A 16,777-nucleotide genomic window follows, 5' to 3' on the forward strand; every position below is an offset into this window, starting at 1 on the left:
TGTATAATTTTCTAGCAGAATCCATGGTGTTGGATTCCCAAATGATTGATGGTGGGAAGTGGAAATTCGACACCACCCAAATTAACGTATTTTTACTAATTTTATTTTTTAATGAAATTTCTTACATTTCTTCCACCGAGATCACCTATAAACTACTTCAGTTTTTACTATACAACAAAAGTTTGATAGGTTAAGCAATAAATTCCTATGGCTCATTTTTAATTAAGTTATAGGAAATGGCTTCATTTCCCTTTGAGTGGAAATAAGCAATTTCAAAAATTTATTTCGATTTTCATTGTGTTTAATTGCATTGCATTTTCTTCTTCTTCTCTTTGTCGCTCTCTTTTGTACTATTGGATGTTGGATGGTTTTTTTCCCCTCACAATGCCGGCGGCTGAATGTAGGTAATGGTTTAATAAATGAAGCGGAATTCCTGCAATGGGTGGGTCGCATCCAAGCCCTGCGCGACGAACAACATCAACAGTCACAGCAGCAACAGCAAGAGGAGAATGCCAGCAAACCCGATGAATTGGATGATGTCACCGAGGATTTAATTGCAGCATTTAGGTATGTAAGCTTTCCCTATACTCCCACAAACAGTTTCTGAAAGTCGTGTGAATGTGCCTGCTCTCTATCCCATTGAGTTTTGTGTCCAGTAGCATGTGTAGGTGTGGGTGCTTAAACGGTATTGCCAATATAAAGCAACACTCCAAATGTGTGTAACACAGGCACTCACACACACACACACACACACACACTCGCAGCAACCATGACTAACTGACTGCCTTTGACATTACTAAGCCACAAGCGAATGCATTTTAATGTCCTCTTTGTTTTGCCCATTGACTTTTATTTTGCCTGTTTGACTGGTTTTTCTCTCCTGTCCTACGCATTTTTATGACACCAAGAGTTGTACATCATGACGACGTTGTTTGAAAAGGACTTCCAAAACAACTACGACGTTTGCAATAAATTCAATAACTGCGTTAAATGGTAGAATAAGTGCGTCTGCTTTAACTATTTTCCAGCTCATAGTCTCAGCCATGATGGTTCTGTAGGTGTTTAGTGGTGCACCATTTGGCCATTTGTTGTCGATGGCATTTCTTTTATGATCTCCATAAAACTTTCTATAAATTTAATAGCATCACCTTGACTTTATAACATTGACGAGGGGTAGAGAAGTCTATTAACCCAATGCTTGTCAACTCACAACTCACAGTGGGATAGAATCGAAAAAGCTAGAAAAAATATGCCATTTGAGATCGGGTGGAGATTACTCCTTGAAGTGGTTGGAGCTGAGGTATCAGGGAGATCATGTGCCTACAAAAACCTCGCCTGAGATTTGATTTTCATTTTATACATCCCACTTTGTGGCATAGAATCAAAAAAAAAAATTGGAAAAAATCTACCGTTTGAAAAAGGGAAGGAGGAATTTTGAAGGTTTGAGCTGGGGTATTAGGAGAAGTTTTGACATAGCATATTACCGCCTTACAGGAAGTGCGATGGACTGGGAATGGCGTCACTACAACACCAAACGGTGACGAACTATACTAAAGCTGCCATAGCACGAGGCATGAATTTGGCTGTGGATTTGTGGTGAAACACCTTGTCTCCAGCTTTACTCCGGTGGATGAGAGGCTAGCCACAATCCGCATAAAAGTCAAATTCTTCAACATCAACAGCCTTATTTGTGCCCATGCCCCGACGGAAGACAAAGACGAGCAGACCAAGGATATTTTCTACGAGCGCCTAGAGAGAGAGAATATGACCGCTGCCCCGCCTCCCATGATATTAAAATCGTTCTGGGAGATTGTAATGCGAAGATGGGGAAGGAAGACATTTTTGGTCCAACAGTCGGAAAGTTTAGCCTCCACGAGATAACGTCCTGTAATAGGTTGAGGCTGATAGATTTCGCCGCGGCAAAAAACATGGTAGTTAGCAACACCAGATTTCAACATAAAAATATTCACAAAGCCACATGGCTGTCACCCGATCAAAACACTAGAAACCAAATTGATCACGTTGTGATAGATGGAAGGCATTTATCCAGCATGTATGATGTACGATCGATTCGTGGAGTGAATATAGATTTGGATCATTACCAAAGGTTTGCACCCGTTTGAGCATGGCGAGGAAAGTACGATCTGACATTGCACGGCAGCTGGATATTGAAAAGCTACAAACACAACAGATGACAGCTGCATACTCCACTCGACTGACTGACCCAACTGCTTGATGAAAGCACTCCTTGTTGCGATGATATAATGGCGCAGTGGCAAACTATTGCCCACTCCATGGAAAATGCCGCGAAATCCGTGCTAGGTTAGCGGAAGCCTCCTCCAAGAAACCCATGGTATGACCAAGAGTGTCGAGATGCTACTGAAGCCAAGAATGCGGCTTATAGAGTAACCCTGCAATCAGTAGCAATGCGCTAGATGAAGGAGAGATATAAGGAGAAAAGGAGAGAGGAGAAACGTTTAAACCGCAGAAAGAAAAAGTAAATGAAAAGACTTGAGTGAGAGCCAAATGAGATGTACAGGAGTCAGAATGAACGACCGGAAATTCTAGCAAAGAATTAAACATCAAGCCGATGGCTTTGGTGCAGGCACATCCTCCTGCAGCGACAAAAGAAAGGAAATCTGGTAACTGACACAGATAACATGCTGAGGATATGGAAAGGACATTTTACTCAACTGCTAGTGTCCGCCGTTGACGGCGACGCGGATACCGCAGAACCAATCCAGAATGAGGTCCAAGTAGCAGTGACCCGACTAAAGAACAACAAGGCAGCAGGAGCCGTCGGGTTACCCGCTAAACTATTTAAGACTGGAGGAGACACGCTGATAAGACGTATTCATCAGCTTATCTGCGCAATCTGGTTAGAAGAACACATACCCAATGATTGGAACCTCAGCAAGCTATGTCCCGTACACAAGAAAGGAGACCAGACGGAATGTGCCAACTACTGAGGAATAAATCTCCTCGCCATTGCATACAAGATACTCTCTAGCGTACTGTGTGAAAGATTCAAACCTAAAGTCAATGAGATAATTGGGCCCTATCAATGCGGCGGTTAGACCTGGTAAATCCACCTTGGACCAGATACTCACACTGCGCCAAATCCTGGAAAAGACCCGACAAGGACAAATCAACACCTACCATCACTTTGTTGACTACAAAGCCGCCTTCGATACTCCTTTACGTTCATGGCTTGAAATCAAGCCATATCTGAGTTGGTATTCCTGCAAAATTAAGAAGACTCTGCAGTATGACATTTGCTGATACGTGTTCCTCAGTAAGAATAGGAAAGAATCTCTCCGAACCATTTAATACCGAACGAGGTTTCAGACAGCCTATCGTGTGATCTCTTTAATATCCTGCTGGAGAGGATTATAGGAGATGCAGATGTGAATAGATGTGGCACATGAATCACAAGAGAATTGACCCGGATTGACCCGATGGAGTTCCGGCAAGAGCTGCCGCCACAGTGTATACCACACTGCTACAACAACAACAACAACATCGATATCATAGGTCGTCGGTCACCGGAAGTAGTAACTGCAGCCTTTGAAATAATCAAAAGAGAATCAGTGTAAATGGGTTTGGCAGTAAATGGAGCTAAGACGAAATGGATGGTTTCAACTCCCAAAAAGCCTTGCGCAACCGAGCAGATAAAGAAAATGGAGAAAGTTGGGAACCACAACTTTGAGATAGTCGGCACAGCCATAACCGAAACAAATGACACCAGTTTTGAGATAAAGCGAATAATTATACTGGCAAACAAAGCTTACACTATACAAGACGGTGCTGTTATATGATTCTGAAGCATGGGTGGTTGTGAAAGCAGATGAGGTAGTACTTGAAGTATTTGAGAGAAAGATTCTTCGTTAAATATATGGACCAGTTTGCGTTAATGGAGAATATAGGCGACGTATGAACCACGAGCTGTATGAGCTGTATGACGACGACAGCATAGTTACACGCATCAAAATACAACGGCTGCGTTGGCTAGGTCATGTTGTCAGAATGGATGAAGAAGCTCCAGCAAAGAAGTCTTTTGAAGGCTAACACGGTAGTACACGCAAACGGGGAAGACCAAAAGCCCGATGGAAAGATCAAGTGGTGGGAGACCCCTGGAAACTTGGTGTCGGAGATTTTGGAATGAGCGCAGAAGATCGTGCCGCTTGGAACGCTATTCTACGTTCGGCTAGTGACATAGCATAGTACCTCGCGCATGCCACCAACGTTAAAAGATTATAAACACCCCTGAGATTTTTTTTTTCTGCTGTACTCACCAGGAGTCGAACCCAGGCCATGCTTACCCAAACGCTACGATGACCTCCAACAAAAGGAAAAATTCCATTTACAATCATTTTCATATTTAAACCATATTTCTTTTTGTAGTAGTTGGGGATAGTGGCAATTAGGTCATTAACTGATTGCCTATTTTGTTTTGAATTAACTGTACCTACCGCCCTTTCTTTGAAACTTACACTTAGAAGCAATAATTAAAACAAAGGTCGAGCATTCCAACTATGGTCACATAATCATGCAGGCAATCTAAAACATTTTCCTAATACAATGCCAAACACAACAAACACAGAGCTAGGCTAGGGCTGTGCGAAATTTGTCCTTATTCAAATTAGCCTCTTCTTTGATGTGACCAAGTTAAGTAATCAAGCCCGTTAGCCAGCCTGTTGGCCTGCCAGTCAGCAGTCAACGTTTCATGGCTGCATTATCCTTCGCCACAATGTCAGCCTTGTCAGCATCAGCTGAATGCGTTTTAAAACTTTGTTCTATGCGGTTTTACGACTTGCCTTCTCGCTGTCAATGACAATGAATGACCATTTAGAAATGGCGTTAAATAAAACCAACAGCAAAAAAAAAACAACCACAGAGAAAATCAAATGTAGACACACACATAGTTTGCATACTCGTGGGTGTTCTCAGCCAGTTCTCTGGGGAGTGTTTAAGCCGTTATGACAACCAGTGCACGCAGTTATCAAAAATGATAAAATGAAAATACAATTTGAAAAATTTATTCGTTGCTTTCTAGACACATTTCCGTCATACATGTTTTGAAATATTTCCATAGACGTAGGTTAGGTTGAATGGGTCGCCCACCAAAGGAGAGTTCACTCGAAGGCCAGTTTGGCCCATTGTGGTACCCTAGAAAGAGAAAGGGGAAGAAAAAGGAAAATGTAAGACCTCGTACTTCAGGTTATACATGAGTATCCGAGTATCCAAACTTTGGATACCCACCACCTCGGGTATATATGTAAACCACCTTTCATCAAAATCCGGTGAAAATTGCATACCTTATGTCCCATAGCAGTTATATCGAAATATGTTCCGATTTGGACCAAATACTAATCGGTACAAGTCATTGTTCAATTGTGTATAACAAAATATTGGTCTTTTTAGTAGCCATATCGAAAAATAAACCGATCTCAACCATATACGACCAGGATGTCGAAAAGCCTAACATAAGCCACTGTGCCAAAATTCAGTGAAATCCGATTATAATTGCGCCTTTTATGGGGCCAAGACTTTAAATCGAGATATCAGTCTATATGGCAGTTATATCCAAATCTGAACCAATTAAGGTCAAATTAAAGAAGGATGTCGAAGGGCCTAACACAACTCACTGTCCCTAATTTTTGCAAAATCGGACAATAAATGCGATTTTCAAAAGATATCAGTCTATATGGTAGCTATATCCAAATCTGGACGGATCTATACCAAATTGGAGAAGGATGTCGAAGGGCCTAACGCAACTCGTTGTCCCGAATTTTGGCAAAATCGGACAATGAATGCGCCTTTTATGGGCCAAAAACCTTATATCGAGAGGTCGGCCTACATGGCAGCTATATCTAAATATGGACCGATCTGTGCCATATTGCAAAAATATATCAAGGGGCTTAACATAAATCCCTGTCCCAAATTTCGGCGACATCGGATAATGAATGCGCCTTTTATGGGCCCAAAACCTGATCTGAACTGATCTGGGCCAAATTGAAGAAGGACGTCGAAGTGCCTAACACAACTCACTGTCTCAAATTTCAGCGAAATCTGCCAATAAATGCGCCTTTCATGGGCCAAATACCTAAAACCGAGAGATCAGTCTATATGGCAGCTATATCCAAATCTGGACCGATCTGTGCCATATTGCAGATGTATGTCAAGGGGCTTAACTTAACTCACTGTCCCAAATTTCGGCGACATCGGACAATAAATGAGCCTTTTATGGGCCCAAAACCCTAAATCGAGAGATCGGTCTATATGGCAGCTATATCCAACTCTAAACCGATGTGGGCCAAATTGAAGAAGGATGTCGAGAACCCTTACACAACTCACTGTCCCAAATTTCAGCAAAATCGGATAATAAATGTGGCATTTATGGGCCTGAGACCCTAAATCGACGGATCGGTCTATATGACAGCTATATCCAAATCTGAACCAATCTGGGTCAAATTGAAGGAGGATATCGACTGGTCTAACACAACTCACTGTCCCAAATTTCAGCAAAATCGGATAATAAATGTGGCTTTTGTGGGTCTAAGACCCTAAATTGGCGGATCGGTCTATATGGGGGCTACATCAAGATATAGTCCGATGTAGCCCATCTTCGAACCTAAACTGCTTATGGACAAAAATAGAATCTGTACAAAGTTTCAGCTCAATATCTCTATTTTTAAAGAGTGTAGCGTGATTTCAATGGACAGACGGAATGACAAAATGAATAGACCCCCATCCTTCGGTGGTGGGTATATAATAGCAGATTGGTTGCACCCACATTCCGTATAAGTTGGTTGAAAAATTTACCCAGTTGAACTGAAGCCGCCGGCAACATTTACATGAAGTCTAAAACAAGTAAAAAGGCTTTAAGTTCGGCCGGTCCGAACTTTGGATACCCACCACCTCGGGTATATATGTAAATCCCATTTCGTCACAATCCGGTGAAAATTTGATAACTTAAGCACCCAAATTCGACACGGATATTGAGCGGTCTAATATATGTGTCACTTTTCAATTTTGTAGAACAAAATATTGGTCTTTTTGGCAGATATATCCAATTATAAACCGATCTGAACCATATTAAGGTCGGATATAGTGAGGCTCAGAAAAACTCAATGTTTCAAATTTTATCGAAATCGGTTAAAAATAAAGCTTTTATGGGCTTCAGACCCTTTATCGGCAGATCGGCCTATATGGCAGCTATATCTAAATATAGTCCGATGTGATCCATATTTAGGTCGGATATCAGGAGGGTAAAAATAACTCACTGTTTCAAATTTTAATGAAATCGGTTAAAAATAAAGCTTTAATGGGCTGCAGACCCTTTATCGGCAGATCGGTCTATACGACAGCTGTGTCTAAATATAGTCCGATCTGTACCATTTTCGGGTCGGATGTTGGGAGGCTTAAAACTGCGCACTATTCCAAATTTCAGCGAAATCGGATAAAAAATAAAGATTTTATGGCCTTCAGACCCATTATCGGCAGATCGGTCTATATGACAGCTATATCTAAATATATTCCAATCTAAACCATATTTGGGTCGTATGTTAGGAGGCTTAAAATAACCCACTGTTGCAAATTTCAGGGAAATCGGGTAATAAATAAAGCTTTTATGGGCTTCTGACCCTTTATCGGGCGATCGGTCTATATGGCAGCTATATCTAAATATAGTCCGATCCGAACCATATTTAGGTCACATGGCGGTAGGCTTAGAATAACCCACTGTTGCAATTTTCAGCGAAATCGGGTAATAAATAAAGCTTTTATGGCCTTCAGACCCTTTATCGGGAGATCGGTCTATATGGTAGCTATATCGAAATATAGTCCGATCTGAATCATATTTAGGTCGGATATTGGGAGGTCTTAACCTATTCACAGTTTAAAATTTTAGGGAAATCGGTTAAAAAATAAAGCTTTTATGGGCTTCAGACCCTTTATCGGGAGATCGGTCTATATGGCAGCTATATCTAAATATAGTCAGATCTAAATCATATTTGGGTCAGCTATCGGGAAGTCCTTAACTACTCTCTGTTTCAAATTTCAAATAGTAGCTATATCAAAAAATGGTCCGATTTGGCCCGTTCAATAACATAACCAGCGTGCATTAAAAAGACCTTTCTGTGCCAAATTTCAGCTCAATATCTCAATTTTTGAAGGCTCTAGAGTGATTACAACAGACGGATGGACAGACGGATAGACGGACAGACACACGGACATCGTTAAATCGTCTTAGAATTTTACGACGATCCGAAATATATATACTTTGTAGGGTCGGAAATTGATATTTCGATGTGTTGCAAACGGAATGACTAAATGAATATACCCCCCATCCTTCGGTGGTGGGTATAAAAAGATAGGAGCGGTGGAGAAACCCGAGCGGGAGGTGAAGAACCGCTCTTCGCTACGCAAGCCAGGACCTACCTACGCCGGAGTTGGGTGTTTCGAATTCACTTAATTCGATGCACCCAACTCCGAGAAACTTTGGGTAGGGGGAGGGTCCGATCATGTGCGACCTTACTCCTCTGCATTTTCGCCTGTAAAATTCTTAACATGCCTTCTGTGTTCCTCCTTTACTTCTTCCTGAGCCAGGAAGGTGATCTCTCGGACCTTTGCCACTGTGCGAGCATATGAGGCATTTCATAGGGTTACTTCACCCCTTCATCTTATGTCCACTTTTGCCGCATTTAATTGAATCTCATTGAATCGAAAGAATCTTTTCACAATAATCGACTATCTTAGTTTTGTGGAAGACTATTTATTCACTGTCCAACTCTTTTAAAATAAGAAATACTTCATTTAATCAAATCCTTTCAACTTTTTTTCATTGAATTTTTCAATGAATTGACTTAAATCCTTATTTTCGAAAAATTTCCAATTAAAGCTTTAGTTTGAAATCAATTTCGTTTCACTAGAACGAACATATCCTTTATGGCATCATTGGCTTTCCTTTGGCTTATACATTTCAATGTGTTTGTGTGAATTCTTAAAATTCTTTGACAATTTCTGTTGAATTTAATTTCTGTTTTCTCTCTTCTTTTTTTTCGTTTCTCACAGAGTATTTGATCGTGATGGGAATGGTTTTATAACCCGTGATGAATTACAGACCGCCATGGAAATGATTGGTGAACCGTTGACGGAAACACAACTGACACAGCTTTTGGCCATAGCGGATTTGGATCAGGATGGACGAATCAATTATGAAGGTTGGTGTGTGAAAATTTGCTGTCGCTGAGTTGGTGTTTTTTTTATTGAAATTTAATTATGAAATGGAAATGGGAAAAAACTCATCAAAAAAGCAATCAAAGAAAATCTCAAACAGTGGAGAGAGTTTTGGGATATGAAAGAAAAAACTTTTGGAAGTAGAGAAACTTCAAGTCAGCATTAAAAATTAATGCCAGGCTTGTTTTTTGGTCATTTTTGTTCCAAAAACAAATATTAATAACATGCCGCCAAATTTCCATAATTAGGTCATTTAAAAAAGTATCAGGTCTCTGTTAACAATGCCAAGAGCTCAACACTTCTACATTTCTTTTGAGAAAATGAGAAAATTATTTAATTAGGCTCATTTGTTGAAACGACTGCCTGACGTTTGGACAGACGCACAAAACGCTCACTGACTATTAGCTGGTAAATTCATTTAAATTTTTCTTAATTACATTCCATGTACGTTGTTCGTACGCTTGTTGTTGTCCCTTTTCCGTCCATCTCCGCCCACCTGCACCCCACCCCACTCCCCTCCCTTGGCATGTAATAAATATTTACTTGTCCTTACTACACCCAATACACCCAAATGGCTGGATGTGCCTTGTGCTGCTGGCATGTTGGCATTTGAAGAGTGTCTCAATTACACACAAATACAGACATAGACAACCAATTACAAACACGACACGTCTCTGTGTGTTGTATTTGGTGGGGGGAGAGGCTGAGGTGAGCAAGCACAGCTTGCAGAGATGGAGAATGCGATACGCATTTGAATTTGCTAAAGGAATTTGAAACAAAAACCCTTCCTTAGGCAAGCTTAAAGGTAATCCTCTTAGCGTCTTAAACTCTTTGCTTGGAAAACCGATAATGGATAACAAGAATATTGTCAATGGGTTTAATGATGACCTTGCACAGTGGTATAGGAGACATAAAAGGGGAATAAGTCCATCATATTTGTAGAGCCATAGAAATCTTTAGGAAATTTGGATGAGAAAAATTCAGATGTCATTAAGGTTATGTGTAAAATTTCTGAGCCTAATATGGGCCCAAAACCTTAAATCGAGAGATCGGTCTATATGGCAGCTATATTCAAATCTGCACCGATCTGGGCCAAATTGATGAAGGATGTCGAAGAGCCTAACGCAATTCACTGTCTCAAATTTCGGCAAAATCGGACTATGAATACGCCTATTATTGCCCCAAAACCTAAAACCGAGAGATCGGTCTATATGGCAGCTATATCCAAATCTAGACCGATCTGGGCCAAATTGACGAAGGATGTCGAAGGACCTAACACAACTCACTGTCCCAAATTTCAGAAAAATCGGATAATAAATGTGGCTTTTAAGGGCCTAAGACCCAAAACGTAGGATCGGTCTATATGGCAACTATCTTGAAATCTGAACCGATCTGAACCAAATAAACGAAGGATATCGAAGGGCCTAACACAACTCACTGTCCCAAATTTCAGCAAAATCGGATAATCAATGTGGCTTTTATGGCCCCAAAACCTAAAACCGAGAGATCGGTCTATATGGCTGCTATATCCAAATCTAGACCGATCTGGGCCAAATTGACGAAGGATGTCGAAGGGCCTAACACAACTCACTGTCCGAAATTTCAGCAAAATCGGATAATAAATGTGGCTTTTATGGACCAAAGACCCTAAATCGGAGGATCGCTCTATATGGCAGCTATATCCAAATCTGAACCGATCTGGGCCAAATTAACGAAATATATCGAAGGGCCTAACACAACTCACTGTCCTAAATTTCAGCAAAATCGGATAATCAATGTGGCTTTTATGGGCCTAAGACCCTATATCGGCGGATCGGTCTATATGGCAGCTATATCCAAATCTGAACCGATCTGAGCCAAATTGATGAAAGATGTCGAAGAGCCTAACACAACTCACTGTCCCAAATTTCAGCAAAATCGGATAATAAATGTGGCTTTTATGGGCCTAAGACCCAAAATAGGAGGATCGGTCTATATGGCAGCTATATTGAAATCTTAACCGATCTGAGCCAAATTAACGAAGGATATTGAAGGGCCTAACACAACTCACTGTCCTAAATTTCAGCAAAATCGGATAATCAATGTGGCTTTTATGGGCCTAAGACCCTAAATCGGCGGATCGGTCTATATGGCAGCTATATCCAAATCTGAACCGATCTGAGCCATATTGATGAAAGATGTCGAAGAGCCTAACACAACTCACTGTCCCAAATTTCAGCAAAATCGGATAATAAATGTGGCTTTTATGGGCCTAAGACCCTAAATCGGCGGATCGGTCTATATGGGGGCTATATCAAGATATGGTCCGATATAGCCCATCTTCGAACTTAACCTGCTAATGGACAAAAAGTAATCTGTGCAAGGTTTCAGCTCAAAATCTGTATTTTTGAAGACTGTAGCGTGATTTCAACAGACAGACGGACAGTCGGACGAACATTTCTACAATAGATCGTCTTAGATTTTTACGCTTATTAAGAATATATATACTTTATAGGGTCGGAAAGGGATATTTCGATGTGTTGCAAACGGATTGACAAAATTAATTTACCCCCAACCTTGGTGGGTATAAAAAAACACAAAGACAACTAGAGGAGTGAATGCAAAAAGAGAGATTGATTCAGCTTTCAGAGTGAGTGCACTTTCAACTTTCAGAGTGAGTGCACGTTGTACAATGCTTGTATTCGGCTACATTTTGCTTCAGACAAAGTATTTTGCTTGTCGTCTGCTTTCGTAGTACGAATTCGTATGTGGTTGTTTCGACAAAAGCATGGGTAATCACATACACACACACCCCTAGGTTTTATGAGACAGACACAACAACGATTTGTGTGATCCGTTGATCTTTTGAAAATTACAGCGAGACGCTTTCATAAGACTCAGTGTGCAGCGAGTTATTTCTCTTATCTTACAGTAGCGACGATTATTGTTGTTTTTCAAAATTGTCTACTCAACAGCAGCTTGCACGTTTTACTTACTCTGTCTTCAGTGTTTTGCTCTTTAGTAGACTTGAAATTCAGCAAAAACCGTCACCAATTAATGGTCTTGTGCAGGCCTTTCATTCTAACCTCTGCACTATGGTGGCCTCTCACCATCCAGTTATACTCCCACAAAAAATTTAAAATTGGACCTCAAGTTCTTTTTTGACAGTTTATGACAATTCAAGCAAAAGTGCTTGGGGTCAAGGTGACCCATGTTGAGGACCAATAGACCGCGAAACCTGAAATTGTCCACATCATTCGGTAAAATAGATTAACTATTCATATTTCTTAATGGATAATGATATCGCTTTTTGTCAAAAATCTTAGATGTATGTCTACTATTTCATTTTTTCTTTTACCACTGTATACTATGTGAATTCAGGGGTCTACTTCAAAGAAACTGAACTGCATTATATAAGGTGGCCATATGTTTCATGCCTATGCAACATTTGGCCTGTGGGAATTTCATTCCGTTTCTCCTCTTGTTGATTTAAATCCTTATCAAAAGATTTGGATGCTCTTCATCAATACACCATCATTTCCAATAGCAATTCTTCGAAAATATTCAAATTTCCCATCCCTGATGCTACACTATTTTCCCTCTTGGCTCGTGTCGCCAAGTGTCTTGTTTTTTAGTTCAACGTCATTGTCATCAACATTACCATTACCGCCGGCAGTCCCATCGACAACATCATCACGAAACCTCATCATCATCATCACTCACACGTACGCCTTGAGTATTTGTCAGTCAACCAGTGAGAGAGAGAGAGAGAGAGGGAGAGAAAAAAAAAACAAAAATGAACAACAGCAAAAAAAGTGTATATCGAGCAAAAGATATTAATTTTCCTATTTTGTCCATGTATTTCGTTGTCATTCTTGCATTTCGTTAAACGGCAAACAAGCTGTTGCGCTTAATGTGGTCTAACAAGTTTATTAACCTTTTTGCTGGCATTGCTGTGAACCTACACTTTTTAGGTTTGCTACCCCTTAGAAAGGGACGAATCCTTAGTGAGTTATATACACTTCACCTGCCTGCCCCTTGCAAGTAAATAAAACGTTTAAAGACATTTGCTGTTACTTAAGGGACCAACAACACTTAGTGATAGAAACTTTCGAATGCACACAATGGGAAATCGGTTACAAGGGTTCACAAATCGAGAAAAACATTTCAGCATTAACGTTCTTTTTGAAAGAAAGTGGTTTTAAAACTAATCTTCAAAGCAGTTTTTGAACTTTAGAAAAATCTTTTACAATTTCCAATACTCTTTTCGAAATAACCAAAAACCCATCACTTTGAGTCGATTTTCTTTCAGTATAATTAACCGTATCCTTTAACATTATCGTAGTTTCCTAAGAATTCCTTTGAGACGTTGGGATTTCTCTTTGTAGACACTTGAATGTAAAAACAAGTAAAAAGGCATTAAGTTCGGCCGGGCCGAACTTGGGATACCCACCACCTCGGGTATATATGTAAACCACCTTTTGTCATAATCCGAATCCATAATTTATGCACCCATAGCGTCTATATCGAAATATGGCCCAATTTGGACCAAATTCGGCATGAACATTGAGTGGTCTCATAAATACAAGTTCACATTGTTCAATTTTGTAGAACAAAATATTGGTTTTTTTTGGTAGCTATATCCAAATATAGAATGATTTGAACCATATTGGACACGGATGGCGAAAACTCTAACAAAAGTTAGTGTGTCAGCGAAAACAGATAACAAATGAGTCCCTTATGGGGCCAAGACTTTAAATCGACTTTAAAGACTTTAGATCGTTTTATATAACAGCTATATCCAAATCTGGACCGATGTGGGCGAAATTGCAGAAATTTGCCGAAGAGCCTAAAGCAGCTCACTATCCCAAATTTCAGTAAAATCGGACAATAAATGCGCCTTTTATGGGCCCAAGACCCTAAATCGAGAGATCGGACTATATGGCAGCTATATCAAAATCTGGACCGATCTGGGCAAAATTGCAGAAAGTTGTCGAAGAGCCAAACGCAACCCACTGTCTCAAATTTTGGCAAAATCGGACAATAAATGCGCTTTTTATGGGCCTAAGACCCTAAATCGGCGGATCGGTCTATATGGCAGCTATATCCAAATCTAGACCAATTTGTTGCAGAAGTTGCAGAAAAATATCGAAGAGCCTAACACAACTCATTGTCCCAAATTTTGGCGACATCGGACAATAAATGCTCCTTTTATGGGCTCAAAACTTTAAATCGAGAGATCGGTCTCTATGGCAGCTATACCCAAATCTGGACCGATCAAGGCCAAATTGAAGAAGAATGTCGAAGGGTCCAACACAACTCACTGTCCTAAATATCATCAAAATCTGGTAATAAATGTGGCTTTTATGGGCCAAAGACCCTAAATCGGCGGATCGGTCTATATGACAGCTATATCCAAATCTGAACCGATCTGGACCAATTTGAAGAAGGATGTTAAGTAGCCTAACATAACTCACTGTACCAAATATCAGCTCACTCAAATAACTCACTGTACCAAATATCAGCAAAATCGGACAATAAATGTGGCTTTTATGGGCCTAAGACCCTAAATCGGCGGATCGGTCTACATGACAGCTATATCCAAATCTGGACCGATCTGAGCCAAATTGAAGAAGAATAACAAAGGGCGTAACACAACTCCCTGTCCCAAATTTCGGCGACATCGGACAATAAATCCGCCTTTTATGGGCCCAAAACCTTAAACCGAGAGATCGGTCTATGCGGCATCTATATCGAAATCTGAACCGATCTGGGCCAAATTGCAAAAAAAAATGTCAAAGGACCTAACACAACTCACTGTCCCAAATTTCAGCAAAATCGGACAATAAATGTGGCTTTTATGGGCCTAAGCCCCTAAATCGGCGGATCGGCCTATATGACAGCTATATCCAAATCTGAACCGATCTAGGCCAAATTGAAGAAGGATATCGAAGGTCCTTACACTATGTGGCAACTATATCAAAATCTGAACCGATCTGGGCCAAATTGCAAAAAAATGTCAAAGGGCTTAACACAACTCACTGTCCCAAAATTTCAGCGACATCGGACTATAAATGCGCCCTTTATGAGCCTAAAACCTTTAATCGGCGGATCGACGGATCGGTCTATATGGCAGCTACATCCAGATCTGAACCGATCTGGGCCAAATTGCAAAAAAAATGTCAAAGGACCTAACACAACTCACTGTCCCAAATTTCACCAAAATCGGATAATAAATTTGGCCTAAGACCCTACATCGACGGATCAGTCAATATGGGGGCTACATCAAGATGTAGTCCGATATAGCCCGTCTTCAAACTTAATTTGCCTACGGACGAAAAAAGAATCTGTGCAAAGTTTCAGCTCAATATCTCTATTTTTAAAGACTGTAGCGTGACGGGCATGGTTAGATCGTCTGAGATTTTCACAACATTCTAGAATATATATACTTTATAGGGTCGAAAATGGATATTTCAGTGTGTCACAAACGGAATGATGAAATCTGTATACCCCCAACCTATGGTGGAGGGTATAAAAACAATAAAAAAAGTGTTTAGTCGTCAGTATTTTGTATCAGTTTTTGTTCAACAAGCATAAGTTTTGGGAAAACACAATCGCACTTGTAACAACCAGGAACCAGGGTTACCTGCACCCTCACATACTTTCTACATGTCTAGTTTCGTATCAACACCTAAGTGCCGAAATCTTTTAGCGGCAAAATCCAGGCATTGGCCTGGGTAAATATGCAAAGTTCTGATGTCTACCCAACTAGGGTTGCAGAGTTGGAGTCGAGCAATCTTTCCGGAGTCAGAGTCGGAGTCGAGTAAGAATGGCTCGACTCCACATTCGTGTACCCCACAAGGATTTAATGATTAAAACCACATCGGCTATGAGGCATTCAACATTATGGGCGGTCGCGATTTGGCTGAAACTTTGCATGAAGTGTTTTGTTATGACTTCCAATAACTGTGCTTAGTATAGTTCAAATCGGTTAATAACCTGATATAGCTGCCATATAAACCGATCTTGGATCTTGACTTCTTGAGCCTCTAGAGGGCGCAATTATCATCCGATTTGGCTGAAATTTTTCAGGTGGTGTTTTGTTTTGACTTCCAACAACTGTGCCAAATATGGTTTAAATCGGTCAATAACCTGATATAGCTGCCATATAAACCGTTCTTGGATCTTGACTTCTTGAGCCTCTAGAGGGCGCAATTCTTATCCGATTTGGCTGAAATTGTGCATGAGGTGTTTTGCTATGATTTCCAACAACTGTGATAAGTAAGGTTTAAATCGGTTCATAACCTGATATTGCTGCCATGTAAACCGACCTGGGGTCTTGACTTCTTGAGCCTCTAGAGGGCGCATTTCCTATTCGATTTGACTGAAATTTTGCAAGAGGTGTTTTGTTTTGACCACCAACAACAGTGATAAATATGGTCCATTTTGGTTCATAACCTTATATACAATAGCTGCCATATAAATCGATCTGGGATCTTGACTTCTTGAACCTGTAGAGGGCGCAATTATCATCCGATTTGGCTGAAAATTTGCAAGA

At 40.4% G+C, this 16,777-nt stretch overlaps 1 protein-coding gene across 8 annotated transcripts in view; it reads left to right on the top strand.

Moving 5' to 3' along the window:
* The window catches only part of LOC106094995 (calcium-binding protein E63-1), a 272,836-nt gene that overhangs the window by 229,977 nt on the left and 26,082 nt on the right, over positions 1-16,777 (top strand). For all 8 annotated transcript variants that reach the window (XM_059360592.1, XM_059360590.1, XM_059360593.1 and 5 more), the window contains 2 exons: positions 405-567; positions 9,076-9,224. In XM_059360592.1, coding sequence (XP_059216575.1) covers positions 405-567; positions 9,076-9,224 — 312 coding nt within the window. The remainder of the gene's footprint in view (positions 1-404; positions 568-9,075; positions 9,225-16,777) is intronic.

This window comes from Stomoxys calcitrans, chromosome 1, assembly GCF_963082655.1.
Source record: "Stomoxys calcitrans chromosome 1, idStoCalc2.1, whole genome shotgun sequence".
Classification (NCBI taxonomy): domain Eukaryota; kingdom Metazoa; phylum Arthropoda; class Insecta; order Diptera; family Muscidae; genus Stomoxys; species Stomoxys calcitrans.